This window comes from Schistocerca cancellata, chromosome 6 (assembly GCF_023864275.1).
Source record: "Schistocerca cancellata isolate TAMUIC-IGC-003103 chromosome 6, iqSchCanc2.1, whole genome shotgun sequence".
In the NCBI taxonomy this organism is placed as follows: domain Eukaryota; kingdom Metazoa; phylum Arthropoda; class Insecta; order Orthoptera; family Acrididae; genus Schistocerca; species Schistocerca cancellata.
This window is the reverse complement of record NC_064631.1, coordinates 130478090-130500300: the sequence shown is the minus strand read 5'-3', so window position 1 is coordinate 130500300 and position 22211 is coordinate 130478090. Positions and strand designations below refer to the sequence as shown.

The following is a 22211-nucleotide window of genomic DNA, read 5'->3' as shown; positions in this document are numbered from 1 at the left end:
TTCTCTATCAAAATCTTTCATTTGCTAACTATGCCTATTAGTAGTTAGTGCCTTCAGTAGTTTGAATCTTTTATTTAGCTGGCAGTAGTGGCGCTCGCTGTATTGCAGTAGTTCGAGTAACGAAGATTTTTGATGGGGTAAGTGATTTGTGAAAGGTAGCGGTTGATGTTAGTCAGGGCCATCCTTTTGTAGGGATTTTTGAAAGTCAGATTGCGTTGCGCTAAAAATATTGTGTGTGTTTAAACACAGTCATGTATATTTTTTCTAAGGGGACGTTTCATATGTCGACCCTTAGCCCAGAATACCTCACTGGAATCTTCTGATTTTATCTTGTAGTTTGTGTAATTAGTGTAGATATTGTTTACTGCTAGCGCGTAATTGTAGAGAGAATCTCCTTTGTAGTTGCAGTCTTTCATTGTTGTTCAGTAAAACAGGTGTGGCACGCATGTAAATTTGCACCAAGTATTTCGCAGCTGCGCTTGCAATTAACTAGATATTATTTTCAGTGCTATGTTAATGTGTTCTTGTATTTTTGCTCTTCAAATTGTGTTTTTCTGTGTTGTCGTGTGAAATATTGTGACAATAATGGCGTGTGGAGAACGTAATACTAGGCTCCAAAGTAAACTGAGAAATGACAGTGAAGACGAAAGCAGTGTGTTAGCGCCACCATGTAATGAATTAACTAATGTTCAAAGTAGTAATTTGGTAATTGTGCATAGGGAAATGGAGTGGGCTGCAAATAATGGTGTAGGCAGTGAAACAATTAGTGAACAGGGAAGCATTATCGAGCGATCGGTCGGCAAAAGCTCGCCTCAGGATTCCGAAATGGCAGGACACAATCTTGCAAATACTGTAGATTCAGGGTTTGCGTCTTCGCCGTTTTCTCAAATAAATCAAGACACATTTTCTGCTTTTCAAAATGCGAATATTGCCGGTTCAAATGCACTGCCGAATAGCACTGAGGAACATGTTTCAGACACCAGTGGACTGTTATTACAGTTAATGCAACAAATGGGACAAAGGCTACAAAAGTTAGACACAACGCTGGAACAAAATCAGAAACAAATGGAACAAAATCTTCAAAAGTTAGACACAATGGAACAAAATCTTCAAAAGTTAGACACAATGGAACAACACCAGACACAAACACAGCAACAGTTAGACACAATGGAACAAAATCTTTGGACGTTAGACTCCACACTTGAACAAACACGTGAATATTTAACTACTGAGTTACATAACATTGAATCGAAATGTCAAAAAGTCTGTAATGACGTAAAAACACAAATTTGTGAGTATTTCCAACCTATTTTTTCGCGTCATGAAAATGCATTACAGAATCACGAAGCAGCCATAAAAGAACTGCAAACTATTTTTCATGAAAATCACGACACCTTGCAAGCTAAAATTGACTCAGTTGCATCTACCGATTCGGTTACGCAACTTGCAAAAACTCAGGAAAACTTAAAGGACACAGTAGATACGATTTCAACACAAATGGACACTCTGAAACTTGGTTCAGAAAAACACACAGAGGAAATAATTCCACTATCGGATAAAGTAGCCGAACTTTCAGATCAGTTCACTAACTTATCTACAAAGGTAGATGATGATCTGAATGACACAAGACCTGTAGCCTTCACGGACACTGAATAGTATGAACAAATTAGAAAATTCAAACAAAATCAAATCAATACACAGTACAAAAGAGAAATCCGGGAAGTACAAGATCAGTTGGCACAAGTAATACAAGAATTACACTCGCGCTCCAGTACGGGAAGAGGGACATAGAAATACGGAACAACCACAAAATAATAACACAGGACACTTCGGAAATTATGAAAGAAATTGGCAAGGCGCATTGGATTTTGAGATGGAACCGGCGAAACGAAGTAACAATGAGTGATGTGCGACTCGCCGACACGATGATATGACTATAAGCTGTTCATTACTACATGTAAATTCAAAACATTTAAGAATTCTGACAACGACATTCATCCACAAGCATGGCTTCATTAATTCTCTCATTGTTTTCCTCCCAACTGGTCATTGGAGCACAGGTTAGAATTTATGTGAGGCTACTTGGAGAATGAACCAGCTGTAAGAATGCGATTGGTCATTCACGATTGTCACAGTGAAGGAGAATTTTATCATGCCTTCCTCTCAGCGTATTGGTCTCAAGCTACACAAGACCGAGTAAAACATAGCATCATAATGATGAAACGTTTCGAACAATCTGAATTTTCTAGTCTTATGAAATATTTTGAAGACATGTTGCATAAGAATCAGTATCTTTCAAACCCATACAGCCCCTCAGAACTCATCCGAATTTGCTTAATCAAACTGCCTGAACATTTACGACATATTATTTTTGTTGTGACTTGGCAAGACAGCCAAGCCACTATGATTGGTAGCCGAAAGGCACGCGTTAAAGCTCACGCAGGCTGGCGTGAGGTCTGGAACAGTTAAGGGAATTTATAGTAGCAAATAAAGTACGTAGCTGATGGAATACTTAACTTTAATCCATAATTGGGGAACATCGGTCTGACGGTACATGCATCACAAGACAAATAGCAAATGAGAATGGCGCCTTGCTAGGTCGTAGCAAATGACGTAGCTGAAGGCTATGCTCTCGGCAAATGAGAGCGTAATTTGTCAGTGAACCATTTCTAGCAAAGTCGGCTGTACAACTGGGGCGAGTGCTAGGAAGAGTCTCTGGACCTGCCGTGTGGCGGCGCTCGGTCTGCAATAACTGACAGTGGCGACACGCGGGTCCGTCGTATACTAGCGGACCGCGGCCGATTTAAAGGCTACGACCTAGCAAGTGTGGTGTCCGGTGGTGACACCACAATTTTAGCAGGACGTTGCAAAGACGACATTGAAGCTTTTCAGGGACTGTTACAAGAACTGGAAATTGACACTGACAACCGCGGAACGCGAAAACAGGAGCACAATTACAGGTCACATCTGTCACAATTCCACGATGACAGAAATAATACACGACAAGGCTATTCTTACAACGTAAATCGTGACCAAAACAGACACCACCAGTATGACAACCAGTGGCAGAGTAGTAATAATTACAGGGAAAGATCACCTCTCCGCAGTAATGACTATCACAGAGACAATCAGAGAAACAGACAATATGGGAACGAAAATAATTATTGTCAAGGGAGACAGAATAACTTTAGATGCAACGGTCCAGCGCGCAGTTACGATTCAGGGAGAAATTCCCCACCACGTGACTGACAAGAAAGAAACTATGGAATCTAAGGACATGACGACAGACAATATGATCGTAACGACAGAGCTGCATCAGAACTGGCGGGATTCAAACAGAGCAGGGCCCTCTCGAGAAGGTGAATTTGTAGAAGTTAGGTCTCCAAATCCCAATAACGACACGGGTCAACAAAGACACAATAGGCAATGACTCATACCGCTGGCAGCAACAAAACGTACTTATGAAACTGACGATGCAGCTGCCGTAGCTAGTAATTACGTAAAAATGGAAGACATTAGGGACATCTTACTCCAGTAACACGACGTAAAACATAACAACATTGCATATCCTGTGATTCAGATTACTGTAAATGACGTAAAATTTATGGCAGTACTTGACTCTGGCAGTCCCATTTCAGTAATTAGTGAAACAGCTTTTAGCAAATGCAACAAATCGAACGATTGCCCCACACTTCCGTTACGTAAGATTAAATGACAAGGTGCAATCATTGGAAGAAGTGTAGATGTACGCCAACAAACCAACGTAGAATTGTTTTGTGAAAGTCACAGCTTCTCTATGAACTTTATTATTGTTCCATTATTCTCGACGGAAATTATACTGGGAGTAGACTTTTTGAATGAATACAAAGCAATCTTAAACTTTCACGATGCTGAAATAAGTTTAGAGAAAGAAGGTCAGTCAGTAACTTTGAAATTTGAAGATTGGCTCTCAAACCATGACGAGGAAATTAATCGGCTTTACCTTCTGTTAGACAACAGTTCGGAATTTTCTACGGTACTAGACATTAACAATCACTCTGCAAGTACTGACAGGGATGATATCGACGGCATATTTGAAACTAATGAGTTAATTCAGAATAAAATTCAAAGAATTGAGAATTGTAATGACACTGATAGGCAGGACCTTTTTGAGATTTTACAAGCACGTTCCACAGTTTTTACTCACAAAACAGGAACAATCAAGAGATTTCAATACCAATTTTGTGTTCGTGAGCATATTAAATTTTGTGTTAGACCATACGTAATTCCAGCACATTATAGGGACCGTGTTAGAACAGAAATACAATCTATGCTTGACGAGGGTATTATTAAGCTTGCAGTAAGCTCATACAACAATCCATTACATGTTGTTGAGAAGAAAAATGGATCGATCAGGCTTGTCTTAGATTCGAGACAAATCAGTACTGTCATTATTGCTGAAACAGACAGGCCACAAACGTTGGAAGAACTTCTTCAAAATTTTAATGGGGTAAAATTGTTGTCTTCCATTGATCTCAGATCCAGCTTTTATCAGATCGAACTTCATCCAGAATGTAGAAAATACACAGCTTTCCTTTCTTTCGGCGTTTGTTATCAGTTTCGGAAACATGCTTTTGGTTTGAACATTTCTTCGGCAGCATTCATTCGCGGGCTAAATTCCATATTACCTGAGTTCTTAAAACGTCACATCACCTTATATGTGGACGATATTCTAATAGCAGAAGCTTCATGGGAACAACATAATCGCATCCTCAACAGTTTGTTACGTAGTTTTGCAGAATATGGAATTACAGTTAACTTGGAAAAGACTGAATTCGGTAGGTCAAAGGTGAGGTTTATGGGACATATTATTTCTTCTGAAAGCATTCAGCCGGATCCTGAAAGGTTAGAAGCAATCAGAGCCATTCCAGTTCCATCCACAAAAAAACAAATCCGCAGTTTTCTAGGTCTCGTAAATTTTTACCGTCGTTTTCTGAATATGCAAATTCTTGTTACAACAAAACTTTGTTCTCTCACTGGAAAAAATACTATTTGGAACTGGGACGAACAAGCACAGTTGGAATTCAATTCTTTGAAAGAATCGCTACTTAACGCGCCAATACTAGCTCATCCAGATCTGTCACAAGATTTCTGCTTAAGCACGGATTCTTCTACAATCGGTCTTGGTGCCCATTTATTTCAAGAAGCCATAGAAAATGACACTACCGTTCAGAAAACCATTGCTTTTGCTAGCCGAGTGCTAACAAAATCTGAAAAAAATTATTCCGTTACTGAATTAGAATCTTTAGCTATCGTTTGGGCATTTAACAAATTCCGTTTCTTTCTTTCTGGTAAGCACGTAAAAGTATACAGTGATCATCGTGCATTACAATTTCTTATGTCTTCAAAATTAAATCATGACAGGTTAAAACGTTGGGCATTCCGCTTCACAATAGTCTACATTCCCGGCAAGGAGAACATTGTTGCGGACGCACTGTCACGCGCACCGGCTGGGCTTGAGAAAAGTAACACAGAAGGTAACCTCGAGAAAACATTTCAGTATTCTTTACATTCAGAAAGTCGCCTTTGAAAACTTCATCACATCTTTAAAGGACATTGCTCATGAACATTATAAAGATGCGATTTGGAAAGACATTAAGAGCAAATGGCATGAAAAGACACACACACAGATTCGGCATTATTATCTGGTTAGAAACAACATACAGTTCAAACGCTGCACTGGGTACTTTGCATTCCTGACGAGTTTGTTAATAAGCTCACTTGGTACATTTATTTCAGCTACGCACATTTTGGCCCACGAAAATGTTATCATATTCTTCGAACGACTTGTTATTTTAACAATATGGAAAAGAGAATTCGAAGAGTCTTGTATATTTGCAAACTTTGTCAAAAGGCGAAACCATCTAATATCTCCCATCGTGCTCCGCTGTTTCCTATCATTCCTTCTAAATTAAAAGAATTTGCTGCTGTTGATCTCTTGGGACCGCTTGTCAGCACATCTAATGGATTTTCGTACGTTCTAGTCGCTGTTGAACTTACTTCAAAATTTGTTTCTTTCACACCGTTACATAAAGCCACTGGACGGTCTGTATTCAACGCCTTTGTTAAAAATTTCTTACGTGAAGCTGGACACGTTAGTAATGTCATTTCAGATAACGGACCGCAATTCAGATCTGCTGTTTGGTCACGCATGCTTCGTAATCATAAAATCAAACCTGTTTTTATTTCATTGTACTCACCACATTGTAGCCCCTCCGAACGGATTATGAAAGAAATCAATAAGCTTTGCAGAGTTTATTGTCACAGAAAGCATCAGCATTGGGACAGACATTTACACTTATTTCAAAACGTGCTGAATGAAATGCCTCATGACTCCACTGCTTTACCACCTACTCTTGTACTGAAGAATGAGGAACCACCGAACAGAATCAAAGAGCTTGTACCTTTCCCGAATACACGTAAACTTCGACACAAAGACATAATCGATTTGGCTATTATAAAATCTGCAGCAGACAAAAGGAGAAAACTACGCGGTAAAGCAAATGCAAAGAAATTATATATTGGGCAGAAAGTTCTCATTAAATCACATTCATTGTCACATAAGAAGAAACACTTGAGTCACAAATTCTTTCTAGTTTACAATGGACCTTACAGAATCCGACGTATACCACATGATAATTGCGTTGAAGTTGAAACTCTGCGTACTAGGAAAAGTAAAGGTTTACACCACATTTCACATGTAAAACCGTTTATTGAAAGATAATCTGCTTTTTAACTTTGTCTTTGCCATGTAACTTTTCACTTTACATTGCTAGTATGCTTTGTCAGACTTAGAATCTGTTAACATGCAACAATGTTTGAAGTTAAATATCCAGTCAAGAACCAAGAGAACTTATTTAAACAGAAATTACGAATGCATTGTTATTGTGAACAGACGACACAGTGTTATTGTGTGTGTACATTCTTGCTTGTTAGTTGCACGATTACGTAACGACTGTAAGGCTCACATACTTGGAACATATACCAGTACTGCTAATGAGATTTTACAGCAACATTTTGGTTTACTTGAAAATACATTCTGGATTTAAAGTACTTTCTTTGAGATACCAGATGACACAGTGGTTAGTTTATGTGACAGCTACACGATTTTATCACGACGCTACTAATGAGTGACAATTTACAATGTTGCTTTTGCGGTGTATCTGTTTTATATCTGCATAGTTTTTCTGAATTCTTCTGCAAAGTAAAACATGTTTTAGTAGTAACTTTTGTGGTATAGCTACAAGGAGACAGCCTTCTCCATAGCACAACAATACGTTACAGCACAGTACTTTCTTCATCACGGCAATAAGCGTAATAACTAAGATATCTATACGCAAAGCATTTCACTTTTGTTTATCATGAGGTAAGTACATTGACTTCTGCAGAACTTAGCTTTCGGAGGACGATAACTACGACACTTCCACAGAGATTATCTTACAACAAGACGCACAGTTAAGCGTTACAGTACACGTATTTGAGTGATTAATTTTGTACTTTAAACATTTATTTTAAAGATATTTGAAGTACAATGATACAAAGGTTTTCCGTGATACATTTCATTCCATTGCTGCAATCTGTAACACCTGAGGGTATAATTACATTAATCCTCAGGGGGTACACGCCTACTTTGTGTACCATGTGTCTGGCAAGCACAAGGAGCCCTAGCTAATATGGTATTTGCTTATACAACTTTACACATCGGTACCACATTTCTCTAACACATAAATTACACAGCTATCTGATCATTTAACTGGGAGAGGCAAACATTTATTTTACTACATCAGTGACACATGTTTACGCAATTACACAGTTGGGTAACTTCACACTTCTGAAATTGTATTTTGTCTGTACTTTGTGAGGTGTTCATATTTTTTCGGAACCATTGTGATACTAGGAGAGCTTTGAATGATGTATTTGGTAAGGGAGTATGATTTTAAAGTACATTTGAGGTAGATGACACTATTGAAATGAGCAGAGAATTTTTTTTAGGTTTTGACATTATTGCAGAAAGCTACGACGTTTTTGAAATTTGACTGAGGTGTTATGATGTTATTTTTACGACAACGATTTTTATTATGCTGTTGAGGTATGTTTATGATCAATGAGATGATGCTACCGTATATGAGGAATTTGATTATGCTACGTTTTTATTATGATGAAATATTGAAGAAGTGTCTACGAATATGTATATGTGTAATATAGTAAGGAATAATTAGTAGTGGTTAGGGACTCTGGTTGTGAAAAAGGATGTTGGAAACCGAGAATCGTACTTTAAGAGCTATGAAATGTGTGTATATGCGTGAATGTATCACAATGCCGGTGAAAACTTTTTGGACACTGTTATATTTAATGGATTTCGTTTCTACACATTTGCAACGCAAATTCTCGACCTGTGAAATTTTTAATATGAGACTGTGATTGTAATGCAAACTGGTGTCGTAAATATTTCAGTAAGAAAGTTAAGTGACCACCTTCACGTAATGCGTCATGGGCACCCAGCTGCACGACAGTCACCTGGAAAAAAAAAAAAAAAGCCATTCGTGTGTGCCTTTCAGAGGCACAGGTGGAGAAAAATTAAGAGGCCATTATCCTCACTATTGATATTCCTTTGTAGAAAGCATCGCAAATACGACACGCTCAAACTTGAAAACGTATGATAACACTGTGGAGCTCTTAATTTATGATATTTACTGAAATGTCTAATGAAATGACGAGAAATATTTTTATGTCTGTACACCTGATTATGACTACTGTCTTTCTAGTTGAGAGATTTTTTGCTACCTTATGAAATGCCATATGGCTAATGAATGATGTTTCATGCTTTCCTTTGTACATATTTGCTCATTTTCTTTAATATCTAGTTTCTAGCTGCACTGTAGCATTGGTTATTATAAAATTTAATAGATGTACTAATATCACTATTTTCTGTCTACAGACCCAGTAAGGAATACGTTTATGATGTACTTTCTTAGAAAAGACAGCACAAATAGACATTTCCCTTCACAGGAATTGCATAAATAATTTTTTTAATGACTTGGTAACTTTCCTGCAGAGTAAGTTTTTGTGATGCATCACTCTAGTGTTAAGATGTGACATAGGTATTAAACATGGCCATTTTGACTGTAATATTTTTTCTGCTTGAGCTATGTCATGTTTAGATATAAGTTATTACATTTACTGCTGCTAGCTTTGTCAATTTGCTTTTTTTTATTGCTGTTTGTATTAATTGTTTTGTGCTGATGCATTGCCTCGTCCCTTAGTTTAGCATCTGTGCTCAGTAGATTTAAGTTAGCTTAAGATGGGGTAGGTCATATAAGAGAACGAGTTGTGATGACCTGGAAGAAATGCATTGAGAAGCTATAAGAAAATAGTTTGGCCAAAAAAGTATTTTGAAAGAGGATATGAACAAAAAAGTAGAGTTTAGAGGCTACAGGTTTAGGTAGGATTTTCTTGTAAATAAATGATGAGGTAAGATAATGGAAAATAAATAATGAGGTAAGAAATATGTGAACATATAAATACAGAAAGCATGCTTGGATAGGATTTTTTTGGTGGAAACAAATGTTGAAATAAGACGAAAGATCTACCGAATGAAGTTTTGGGTTAGACTGCAGTACCAAATGTTACACTGAAAATAAACCCTGCACTTTCCTCTTGTGTTATTCTGCTATGTATTTGTGCACCCTTGTTTATTTGTGTTTTTCCTGTCTTTATGTGTTTAGCTGATGAGAGTTATGTTGTAGAATGTTTCTAATACTCTGTTATTTACTTTGTAAAGATGTTTAGACATTATTTATCTGTTCTGTTTTGTTGCTCATGTGTGAAGCTGATGTTTCAAAGTTTATTCTGATCTTTTATGTATGTACTTATGTCATAATAACTGTAACAATGATGTATATGTTATGTCGATTCTTTTGTAAAGCCCGTATTACTACAAATGTTATCTGTATTATTATGTTTTTAATTAGGTTTTCTGTAACTTTGTGATTGTATTCTCATGTTATAAAATTGTAATTGACACCAGTTCATCAAATTAAGTTACATTTCACTGCGCACGTTTCTGTTGGTCATAGCATATGCACAATATATGAAAAAAGGGAATGTTAGTGGACGCAAGTGTGTTGATAATTCAGCAAGGGACTGGTTAACAGCATTGCTGGTTCTAAGGACAATTACAAAAACTTTGTGAGTGCACAAGTGGTGGTTTATGGACTTGACATATTGTCCGCAAGACTCTTCGATGGTGATTGTGCACCTGCACAGTCGCAACAGATGGCTGCTGGCCGTCTCTACAAGGACTACAGTGGGTCTACACCTTTGATGACTCACCAATACCATTATTTCTACAAGGACTGCAGTGGGTCTGCACCTCCAGTGGTCCACCAATACCGTAATCTCTAACAAGACTACAGTGGTCTGTTCTGTGATGACCTACCTACCAATATTCTTCTAAACTTTGACTGACTCTGCTGTGGGTTTGCTCTGTTGTGGCCCATTACCTGTCAGCATGTCAAGAGTCAGCACTGTCTTTCCGTTGGAAGGACAACACTACTTCTTCAGTACTGCATGGCTTCTTCAAGACTGCATGGAAATCCACTACTTCCGTGTGCATTGTCTTTTACTGCTCAGACTTTGAGAAAAGAAACGGCTGTTTTACTGTGATGAATGATCAGGACTGTCTTTATGGACTGTGCGAAACTTTCAGCTTTTGACCAACATTGTATTAATAAGTGTGTGCATTTGATATCTTTCTTACTGTAATTATGAAAATTTTTTTCAAATCTGTATTGGCCAGTGCCCAAAACAATTTGTAAAATTTTTTGTGGGGAGCATGGGGGCTATGTAAGTACGCTGTTTAGGCTTTCTTATTGGTAACGCCACGTAGCGCTCTGTATGAAAAATCACTGGCTGTGCTGTGTGCAGTCTGTGGCTAGTTTACATTGTTGTCTGCCATTGTAGTGTTGGGCAGATGGATGTGAACAGCGCGTAGCATTGAGCAGTTGGAGGTGAGCCGCCAGCAGTGGTGCATGTGGGGAGAGAGATGGCGGAGTTTTGAAATTTGTAAGACTGGATGTCATGAACTGCTATATATATTATGACTTTCGAACACTAGTAAGGTAAATACATTGTTTGTTCTCTATCAAAATCTTTCATTTGCTAACTATGCCTATTAGTAGTTAGTGCCTTCAGTAGTTTCAATCTTTTCTTTAGCTGGCAGTAGTGGCGCTCGCTATATTGCAGTAGTTCGAGTAACGAAGATTTTTGATGAGGTAAGTGATTTGTGAAAGGTATAGGTTAATGTTAGCCAGTACATTCTTTTGTAGGGATTTTTGAAAGTCAGATTGCGTTGCGCTAAAAATATTGTGTGTCAGTTTAAACACAGTCATGTATAATTTTTCTAAGGGGACGTTTCATAACCCGTACAGGGTGAAACCGATCTACAGCGATGAACTTTGTGAGGGTGTTGTATGGACTAAAAAAAGGAAAAAAAGTCCAGCAAACATGGGATCTTAAATGCGTACTTTACGAGCTATGAGATCTTGAGTCCTCATAGCTTTTAAGGTGTGCATATGAGAGTCAAGTTGATCAAGCATTTTTGTTTTTGTTTTGGACCAAACTAGCATCCTTGTACGTTTGTCGGTGTAGTTTGGTGCCATCATCTGTATTACAGTCTGTTTTGCGTCAGAAGCAGCAGCAACAACACTAAGGTGGGGTCTATGACAAGTCTTTAAAAATACAGTGTTTGATACATTTTATTACTGACAATTTAATATGTTTCACTATTTGGAAGCAGTTGTTTATGATGCAATAATTGCTAACTGACGCCGTAGGCTTTATAGTGCCATATAAACTGTTGCAGCGTGGGATTAGCCGAGCGGTCTACGTGCGGCCGTCATGGACTGTGCGGCTGGTCCCGGTGGACGTTCAAGTCCTCCCTCGGGCATGGCTGTGTGTGTTTGTCCTTAGGATAAGTTAGGTTAAGTAGTGTGTAAGCTTAGGGACTAATGGCCTTACCAGTTAAGTCCCATAAAATTTCACACACATTTGAACATCTTTTTGTAAGCTGTTGCAAGGGTCTTATGATACCTGATGATGGTTTGAGGACTGCAGCTAATCACAATAAAAAGTATTTATTATCAGCTCTATGATGTTTTGCAAGTATGGGGCACTAACTTCAAAATGTATATACGTATACGAGTACTATGATAAGCTGACAGGTATATTTCGGTGGTGTGGTGAATATTCTGAGTGCTTTGCATCTTAGAAGCGAAAATTAATAACTGAAAACTAATATTGAACAACTTAACATAAAAGAGAGTGTCGGAATTATCAGTATTCACTGAAAACAATTATGTTTAGCTTGATGCCATCACGAATAACCAGAAAATATCTCTCAGTCAGAAGTGATAAAACATTTTGGTAGAACATGGAGAATGCGTGGTCTTTTTGTAACACTGCTCAGTTTGCTATAGGATTCAGTCACAGCAAATGGCGTGGTGCTCTGCTGTACTTCTGCCGGGACGGGTTTTCTCGTTTGTCTGATTTGACTGAGACGGGACAACGAAATATGCGGTCGTAAAACGGGCGGAGATTCGACCGAAAAATTGCGGCATCAGCGGTATGCACGGAAATAGCGTTTTCTTCGTTCATATTGTGTACTGCGGAAAAAACAACGTACGAAAAATTTTACGACTGCATCGTTCCAAGGAATGCTACGGAATTCCGTTGGCAACGTTTACTGCCGTACACTTAGGTATGCAACTGACGAAAGCTGCGAATAGAAGCGTTGATAAATCTGTGATGAGTTATAGCCACTGGAGAACTCTGAAAAGTTTCTGCCGAATGAGAGAGAAGTCAAGGTTAGATAGAGGAATTTAAGAGCATGGTTGGAATGTTGAAAACTGCGTAGTCGCAAAACATGGTAATGGCATGTATTACGTATTTCGTAACTAGATAAAAGTATTCCAAAATATATCAAGCACGTGTACTGCAAAGCTGTCATAAAATTTCTAAGGGAGTTCAGTGTCTTCGTTATTTCTTTCCTGTAAAATGGACTCGGAATTTTCCGTTTAAATTTTTGCTACAGTTTCCTAAGGAATAGTTTACAAGGTAGACTCCATGTGTCAACCGAGAAACTGGAAATGAGTGAATACTTCAGATCTAAAAGGCACAGTTAAGTCACTAAGGAATTTAAGGCTTGACAGTAATTATGTAAGTGACACTAATAGTGAAATGTATTTTATTAGGTTCTGCTGCTGTCCTTTTTGCTGTGATAACCAGTTTCATTCAGTTATAAACATCTATTTTCTTTCTATTAAATAACTGCAAAAATGTCCTTCACTCCATGTGCAAGTGTAAAATTGAGTTTTAAGTAAAGTATTTACAAATCTGAAGAAGAGAAAATTTTTTATATGTATCTTAGTACCAAATGTTGTGGTTTTTGTGGTTTTCTATGTTTTCCGTTACAGTTGTTTCTCTTTTCCAGTTTGTCATCTGCAACCATGGAGATCTCCATATACAAAGTTAATTACAACAAGCATTTACGACTGGTAATTTTATGGTTATATATATATATATATATATATATATATATATATATATATATGTGTGTGTGTGTGTGTGTGTGTGTGTGTGTGTGTGTGTGTGTGAGAGAGAGAGAGAGAGAGAGAGAGAGAGCGAGAGAGAGAGAGAGAGAGAGTCAGCAGGAAGGTGATAGTGATTATGAACAAAAAAAACTTCTCATGGAAGTATGCCCTCTTCCGAATGGTTGTCGATATAGAACACATTTAATATCAGTTTTGTACGTTTTTCCAGAATAACTTGAAAACTGCACCATCTATCGTAAACGTGCCACAGTACAAATTTAAACTATATTAAATTTACTGCAAAAAAGTCATATCATTTTTTTCACTATAGCTAATGCTTTGTGCGAAGAGAGTGCGAGAATGTTCGAAAACTCGCTCGACGCGCATGCGCTGTGGCTTACGTAGTTTTTGTATGCCAATTTAAGGTAGTTTCCCGACTTGATATACTACAAATGTCCCGTATCAAACTATTAGTCTCAGGTTGCTCTATACTGCTGTGGTACATGGTAAACCTGAAATTGGCCTACAAAAACTACGTAAGATACAGTGCATGCACGTCGAGCGAGTTTTTCAACATTCTCGCGCTCTCTGTGCACAAACCACTAGTTCCGCAGGAAAAAAATGAATAAGATCTTTTTGTAGGAAATTTAATATACACTCCTGGAAATTGAAATAAGAACACCGTGAATTCATTGTCCCAGGAAGGGGAAACTTTATTGACACATTCCTGGGGTCAGATACATCACATGATCACACTGACAGAACCACAGGCACATAGACACAGGCAACAGAGCATGCACAATGTCGGCACTAGTACAGTGTATATCCACCTTTCGCAGCAATGCAGACTGCTATTCGCCCATGGAGACGATCGTCGAGATGCTGGATGTAGTCCTGTGGAACGGCTTGCCATGCCATTTCCACCTGGCGCCTCAGTTGGACCAGCGTTCGTGCTGGACGTGCAGACCGCGTGAGACGACGCTTCATCCAGTCCCAAACATGCTCAATGGGGGACAGATCCGGAGATCTTGCTGGCCAGGGTAGTTGACTTACACCTTCTAGAGCACGTTGGGTGGCACGGGATACATGGGGACGTGCACTGTCCTGTTGGAACAGCAAGTTCCCTTGCCGGTCTAGCAATGGTAGAACGATGGGTTCGATGACGGTTTGGATGTACCGTGCATTATTCAGTGTCCCCTCGACGATCACCAGTGGTGTACGGCCAGTGTAGGAGATCGCTCCCCACACCATGATGCCGGGTGTTGGCCCTGTGTGCCTCGGTCGTATGCAGTCCTGATTGTGGCGCTCACCTGCACGGCGCCAAACACGCATACGACCATCATTGGCACCAAGGCAGAAGCGACTCTCATCGCTGAAGACGACACGTCTCCATTCGTCCCTCCATTCACGCCTGTCGCGACACCACTGGAGGCGGGCTGCACGATGTTGGGGCGTGAGCGGAAGACGGCCTAACGGTGTGCGGGACCGTAGCCCAGCTTCATGGAGACGGTTGCGAATGGTCCTCGCCGATACCCCAGGAGCAACAGTGTCCCTAATTTGCTGGGAAGTGGCGGTGCGGTCCCCTACGGCACTGCGTAGGATCCTACGGTCTTGGCGTGCATCCGTGCGTCGCTGCTGTCCGGTCCCAGGTCGACGGGCACGTGCACCTTCCGCCGACCACTGGCGACAACATCGATGTACTGTGGAGACCTCACGCCCCACGTGTTGAGCAATTCGGCGGTACGTCCACCCGGCCTCCCGCATGCCCACTATACGCCCTCGCCCTCGCTCAAAGTCCGTCAACTGCACATACGGTTCACGTCCACGCTGTCGCGGCATGCTACCAGTGTTAAAGACTGCGATGGAGCTCCGTATGCCACGGCAAACTGGCTGACACTGACGGCGGCGGTGCACAAATGCTGCGCAGCTAGCGCCATTCGACGGCCAACACCGCGGTTCCTGGTGTGTCCGCTGTGGCGTGCGTGTGATCATTGCTTGTACAGCCGACTCGCATTGTCCGGAGCAAGTATGGTGGGTCTGACACACCGGTGTCAATGTGTTCTTTTTTTCATTTCCAGGAGTGTAGATTAACTTTATACTGCGACACGTTTTCGCTGCAGGGTACGGTTAAATCTAGAAAAGTGATATTAAATATGTTATATATTGGAAACCATTCTGATTAGGGCATACGTCCAAGTGAAATTTTTTGTTCAGAATCTCTAATACTATCACCCCCTCTCCTCCTGACTCATCCTGTATATAGATATGATTAGTCCAGTCTGTGTTTCAAGTGTGTGACTACTTTCTTAAAACCTAAAATTTACACACACTCCACGAAGGAATTATCAAATTGGGACCTAAATCTGTGGGGGTGATGTGCATGTCCAGAGAAACATATGATTAAAATTTCATAAAAATTAAATGCTTTACTGAAGAGGAAGAGCTTCACAAATTGAGCAAGTCAGCAATGCCTTGGCCCACCTCTGGCTCTCATGGAAGCAGCTGTTCGGCCTGGCTCTGACTGGTAGTGTTGTTGGATGTTCTCGTGTGGGATATCGTGCCAAATTATGTCCAACTGGCTCGTCACGTCGTCCAAATTCCAAGCTTGGTGGGGGGGCTCTGCTCATAATGCTCCAAACATTGTCAACTGGGGAGAGATTCGGTCACGTTACTGGCCGAGGTGGGGTTTGCAAGCACGAAGACAAGCGGTAGTAACTCTCGTGTGCGCGAGTGGGCATTACCTTGCCAAAATGCAAGCCCAGGATGGTTTGTCATGAGAGGCAACAAAACGAAACGTATAATGTCGTCGATGTGTAGGTGGGCTGTAAGGGTGTCGGAGAAGACAGCCAAAGGGTTGGCTCGCAGATCATCACTCCTGGCTGGCGCGCCATTTAGTGGGTGATAGTCGGATTGCTATCCAACTGCTGTCCAGGGCGTCTCCAGACACATCTCTGCTGGTCATAGGGGCCTGGTATCTCATTCACTGGAGTAGAATTGTCTGCCGTGACGAGTCCTGCTTCCAACAAAGACCCAGTGACCAGAGAAGATGCGTCTAGAGACGCCCTCGACAGCTGTGGGATACCAGCCACTAAATGGCCCGACAACCAGGAGTGGTGATCCACCGTGGTATTTCATTTCATAGCACGACGCCTTTGGTAGTCGTCCGCGGTATCTGCTATTGGTCGGGGAAAGTCACCGGTAGTAAAACGGGACCAAACGATCCTCAGAGCTACATACATACTCAGTTGGGTACATAGCTGATACTTATGCTAGTCGCGGGACTAGCAGAATTTCTTGGAGACTGTGATACACATCTCAAATGGAATGTGCATGAGCATTTACCTGTTGCGAGAAGATATCTTCTTGATATTGGTGGAAGAGCATTAGGCTGTTCCGAAAATAACCTTCGTTATTTAGTAACTCCACAACTAACAACAGGAGTGTTTGCACACGCTATGTCGAGTGGGACCCACAACTCGCCGTCTGATATTTTCCATTAGGTACTGCTCTCATATTTGGAGGCCGCAGGCGTTAAGAAGCATCACAGGCTCCTAGTCAGCAGCTATGTCCATCATTAAACGTGACCTTTCGCCATCCATTCCTGCGGGCTGCGTCTCGGTGTGCTTTTAGACGATACTTGTTGAGTATTACCCTGGTCTCTGGCCCAGCTTCATACAAAGGCAATCCTATCGGAAATAGCTAGCAGCCTGGGTACTAGCATGTTTGGCCTTGGATTAACAATAACCCAAAGCTGGCAGCACCTCACGTCCAATCGAGTAAAGTAATGCAGTGGTGAGACACTGGACTCCTTTTGGAGAGGACGTCTGTTTGAAACCCCGTCAGACCATCCAGACTAAGGTTTTCCGTGCTTTCACTAAGACAAATTCTGAGAAACGTGGCAGAAAATCCAAAGAGATTCTGGTCGTGTGTGAAGTACGTTAGCGGCAAGAAATAATCAATGCCTTCTCTGCGCGATAGCAATGCAGAAACTATCGAAGACATTGCTGCCAAAGTAGAATTACTAAACACAGTCTTCCGAAATGCCTTCACAAAAGAAGGCAAAGTCAATATTCCAGAATTCGAATCAATAACAGCTGCCAAAATGAGTAACGTAGAAGTAAATATCCTCGGAGCAGTGAAGCAACTTAAATCACTTAATAAAAGTAAGTCTTCTGGTCCAGACTGTATATCAATTCTATTTCTTTCAGAGTATGCTGATGTACACTCCTGGAAATGGAAAAAAGAACACATTGACACCGGTGTGTCAGACCCACCATACTTGCTCCGGACACTGCGAGAGGGCTGTACAAGCAATGATCACACGCACGGCACAGCGGACACACCAGGAACCGCGGTGTTGGCCGTCGAATGGCGCTAGCTGCGCAGCATTTGTGCACCGCCGCCGTCAGTGTCAGCCAGTTTGCCGTGGCATACGGAGCTCCATCGCAGTCTTTAACACTGGTAGCATGCCGCGCCAGCGTGGACGTGAACCGTATGTGCAGTTGACGGACTTTGAGCGAGGGCGAGGGCGTATAGTGGGCATGCGGGAGGCCGGGTGGACGTACCGCCGAATTGCTCAACACGTGGGGCGTGAGGTCTCCACAGTACATCGATGTTGTCGCCAGTGGTCGGCGGAAGGTACACGTGCCCGTCGACCTGGGACCGGACCGCAGCGACGCACGGATGCACGCCAAGACCGTAGGATCCTACGCAGTGCCGTAGGGGACCGCACCACCACTTCCCAGCAAATTAGGGACACTGTTGCTCCTGGGGTATCGGCGAGGACCATTCGCAACCGTCTCCATGAAGCTGGGCTACGGTCCCGCACACCGTTAGGCCGTCTTCCGCTCACGCCCCAGCATCGTGCAGCCCGCCTCCAGTGGTGTCGCGACAGGCGTGAATGGAGGGACGAATGGAGACGTGTCGTCTTCAGCGATGAGAGTCGCTTCTGCCTTGGTGCCAATGATGGTCGTATGCGTGTTTGGCGCCGTGCAGGTGAGCGCCACAATCAGGACTGCATACGACCGAGGCACACAGGGCCAACACCCGGCATCATGGTGTGGGGAGCGATCTCCTACACTGGCCGTACACCACTGGTGATTGTCGAGGGGACACTGAATAGTGCACGGTACATCTAAACCGTCATCGAACCCATCGTTCTACCATTCCTAGACCGGCAAGGGAACTTGCTGTTCCAACAGGACAATGCACGTCCGCATGTATCCCGTGCCACCCAACGTGCTCTAGAAGGTGTAAGTCAACTACCCTGGCCAGCAAGATCTCCGGATCTGTCCCCCATTGAGCATGTTTGGGACTGGATGAAGCGTCGTCTCACGCGGTCTGCACGTCCAGCACGAACGCTGGTCCAACTGAGGCGCCAGGTGGAAATGGCATGGCAAGCCGTTCCACAGGATTACATCCAGCATCTCTACGATCGTCTCCATGGGAGAATAGCAGCCTGCATTGCTGCGAAAGGTGGATATACACTGTACTAGTCCCGACATTGTGCATGCTCTGTTGCCTGTGTCTATGTGCCTGTGGTTCTGTCAGTGTGATCATGTGATGTATCTGACCCCAGGAATGTGTCAATAAAGTTTCCCCTTCCTGGGACAATAAATTCACGGTGTTCTTATTTCAATTCCCAGGAGTGTATATTAGCTCTATATTTAACAATCATGTACAATTGTTCGCTCGACGAAAGATCCGTACCAAAAGACTGGAAAGTTGCACATGTTACACAAGTATTCAAGAAAGGCAGTAGGAATTATTCACTTAATTACATGTTCATATCGTTAACGTCGATATGCATCAGGATTCTGGAACACATATCGTGTTCGAACATTATAAATTACCTCGAAGAAAACGGCCTATTGACACACAGTCAACATAGTTTTAGAATACATTGTTCTTGTGAAACACAACTAGCTCTTTATTCGCACGGAGTGTTTAGTGATATTGACCATGGATTTCAGATCAATTCCGTATTTTTGTATTTCCGGAAGAGTTTTCACAGTATACCACACAAGCGGCTTGTACTGAAACTGCGTTCTTATGGAATATCGTCCCAGTTATCTGAATGGATTTGTGACTTGCTGTCAGAGAGGTCGCAGTTCGTAGTAACTGACGGAAAGTCACCGAGTAAAACAGAAGTGATTTCTGACGTTCCCCAAGGTAGTGTAATAGGACCTTTGCTGTCCCTTATCTAGATAAACAATTTGGAAGACAATCTGAGCAGCCGTTTTAGGTTGTTTGCAGATGACTTGTTCAAATGGTTCAAATGGCTCTGAGCACTATGGGACTTAATATCTGCGGTCATCAGTCCCCTGGAACTTGGAACTACTTAAACCTAACTAACGTACGGACATCACACACATCCATGCCCGAGGCAGGCTTCAAACCTGCGACCGTAGCGGTCACGCGGTTCCAGGCTGAAGCGCCTAGAACCGCTCGGCCACAGAGGCCGGCCAATGACTTGTTATGGGATAAATATTTACGCACACAGTGCAAAGAGCACTAGGAATAGTTGGTTTTATAGCCTTGTATATGTGCTTCCTTGTGTTTCGTCGCCTCTGTGTTATAAATCTTTTGTTTCAATTTGCCATGAGTGTCATTGATACGGTATAGTTTGCTACATAGACTACTAAATAAATTAAGGAACGAGTATCAACCAACAGGGGCAGTAACATCGCTTAAGTTTTATAGAAAACAGAGTAATTTTATTCAGATTTAAAGAGTGTGTTTGTAAGACGTTTATGGATCATGGAAGACAGAACTGAATACTGGTGATAGGAGCCTTGCAAGATTTTTAAGCTGTTTATCCCACTGTTGAGGTGAGAGCCAGAAAGTATGTGACGATATTCGTAGTCAATGTCGAATTAAGGTAACTTTCTTTCAGTGTTAGACATTTTATCTAGATACTACGACAGACAGAGAGTAACTTAAACTTTGAATGTAGAATATTCTGTCCGTGACAAAGATTTCTGAACACTGTCTGATAGCTCAGCAATAGGGTGGAATTGCACATAGAACTTTCCATTTGAAGCTTGTTTTTATCGCAGTCCAGTGGAAAACAGCGTGCTTTGTACTGTTCTGCGATTAATTTCAAAGCACGAGACAACTATTGTTTAAAAGTCACATGAAAGTAAAGTTTAGAACTTGGATTTGGAAATTAAATGACAGGCATGTTAGTGAGCTTATATCTGACGGATACTTACGCTGTGCGTTAGGAAACTGGCTTAAACACTGGTTGATGATCTGCGCACCCTGCGCTGACAGATATATCTGAAAACGAGGAAAATGAAGTATTAGTTATAAGAAACGAAAAAAAAGCAGAAAGAAATGAGGGTGATTGTCCGTCACGAAGGTTCGGTGGTAAAGTGCCAGACTACAACTCCAACTTTGAGTGACGGTCACTTCTAAGATATCAACCTCTCATTTATTACTTCTTTCACTTTTTGGCAATCTTTGTTGATGTGAAGAATACTGAGCTGCACCGTAGTTAGGAGATCAAGATAAACTGTAGGTCCCCTTACGATTCGGTTGGTTCAAAATTTGGAGGAATGCAACGGCGTAACACATCCGATAGATCCATGACTAGTGAAGCACTGTGGTGTTCAAACCACCCTTCTCGTTGATGACGTCTTTAATTTATAGAGAGTGTACAGTGTGTGCGAACGTATGAAGAAATATAACCAAGAGCAGTCTGATATTAATTTCGAGCAGACGAGTTTGATGGATCTGCCAGATAGGTACGGTTTTAGGTACGTACACAGCACTAAGGTCTTTCGTGTAACCCAGATTCTGTGTAAAAGATGACTCTGCGGTGTGAATCGAGCTCCGAATTGAAAGCACGGCCACAGTGTGATCCAAAGGTCGGAACACGGAAACCGAGAATTGGACGGTTCAAATTCGGTAGCAAAAGTTTCTGACTCCAAATGTTCGAGGAATAAATAAGAGCCTTGCTAATAACCTGCAGTACAATATTAAATAAGCGAAAAATTGTTCTATATTCCTAATGCTCAACCAACAATTTTACTGCATTTTAGATAGGTTGTTTCCAGATGACGCTGTCGTTTATCGACTAATAAAGTCATCAGAAGATCAAAACAAATTGCAAAACGATTTAGAAAAGGTATCTGAATGGTGAGAAAATTGGCAGTTGATCATAAGTAGCGAAACGTGTGAGGTCATCCACATGAGTGTAAAAGGAATCCGTTAAACTTCGGTTACACGATAAATCAGTTGAATCTAAAGGCAATAAATTCAACTATGTATCTGGGAATTACAATTATGAACAACTTCAATTGGAAGGAACACACAGAAAATGTTGCGTTTTAATGGCAGGACACTCATGCTCATAAATTAAGGATAAAGGCAGATTGTGGTGCCACAGAACGTGGCACTACACAAAACTGGCGCTAATAGCATAGGCACATAGCGAACACACACGACACAGATCTGTAAGTCCACGGTATTGGTGATAAGTTGAGGAAACCGTCCCGAAACACATGTGTTACAAAACGCCTCTGTTTCCTGTGCATGTACCCTGACATGAATGTGGGACATGATCATCATGCACACGTA

At 41.5% G+C, this 22211-nt stretch overlaps 1 protein-coding gene across 1 annotated transcript in view; it reads right to left on the bottom strand.

Moving 5' to 3' along the window:
• The window catches only part of LOC126088190 (uncharacterized), a 215240-nt gene that overhangs the window by 128567 nt on the left and 64462 nt on the right, over positions 1 to 22211 (bottom strand). The window contains exon 2 of the mRNA XM_049906315.1: positions 20843 to 20909. Coding sequence (XP_049762272.1) covers positions 20843 to 20909 — 67 coding nt within the window. The remainder of the gene's footprint in view (positions 1 to 20842; positions 20910 to 22211) is intronic.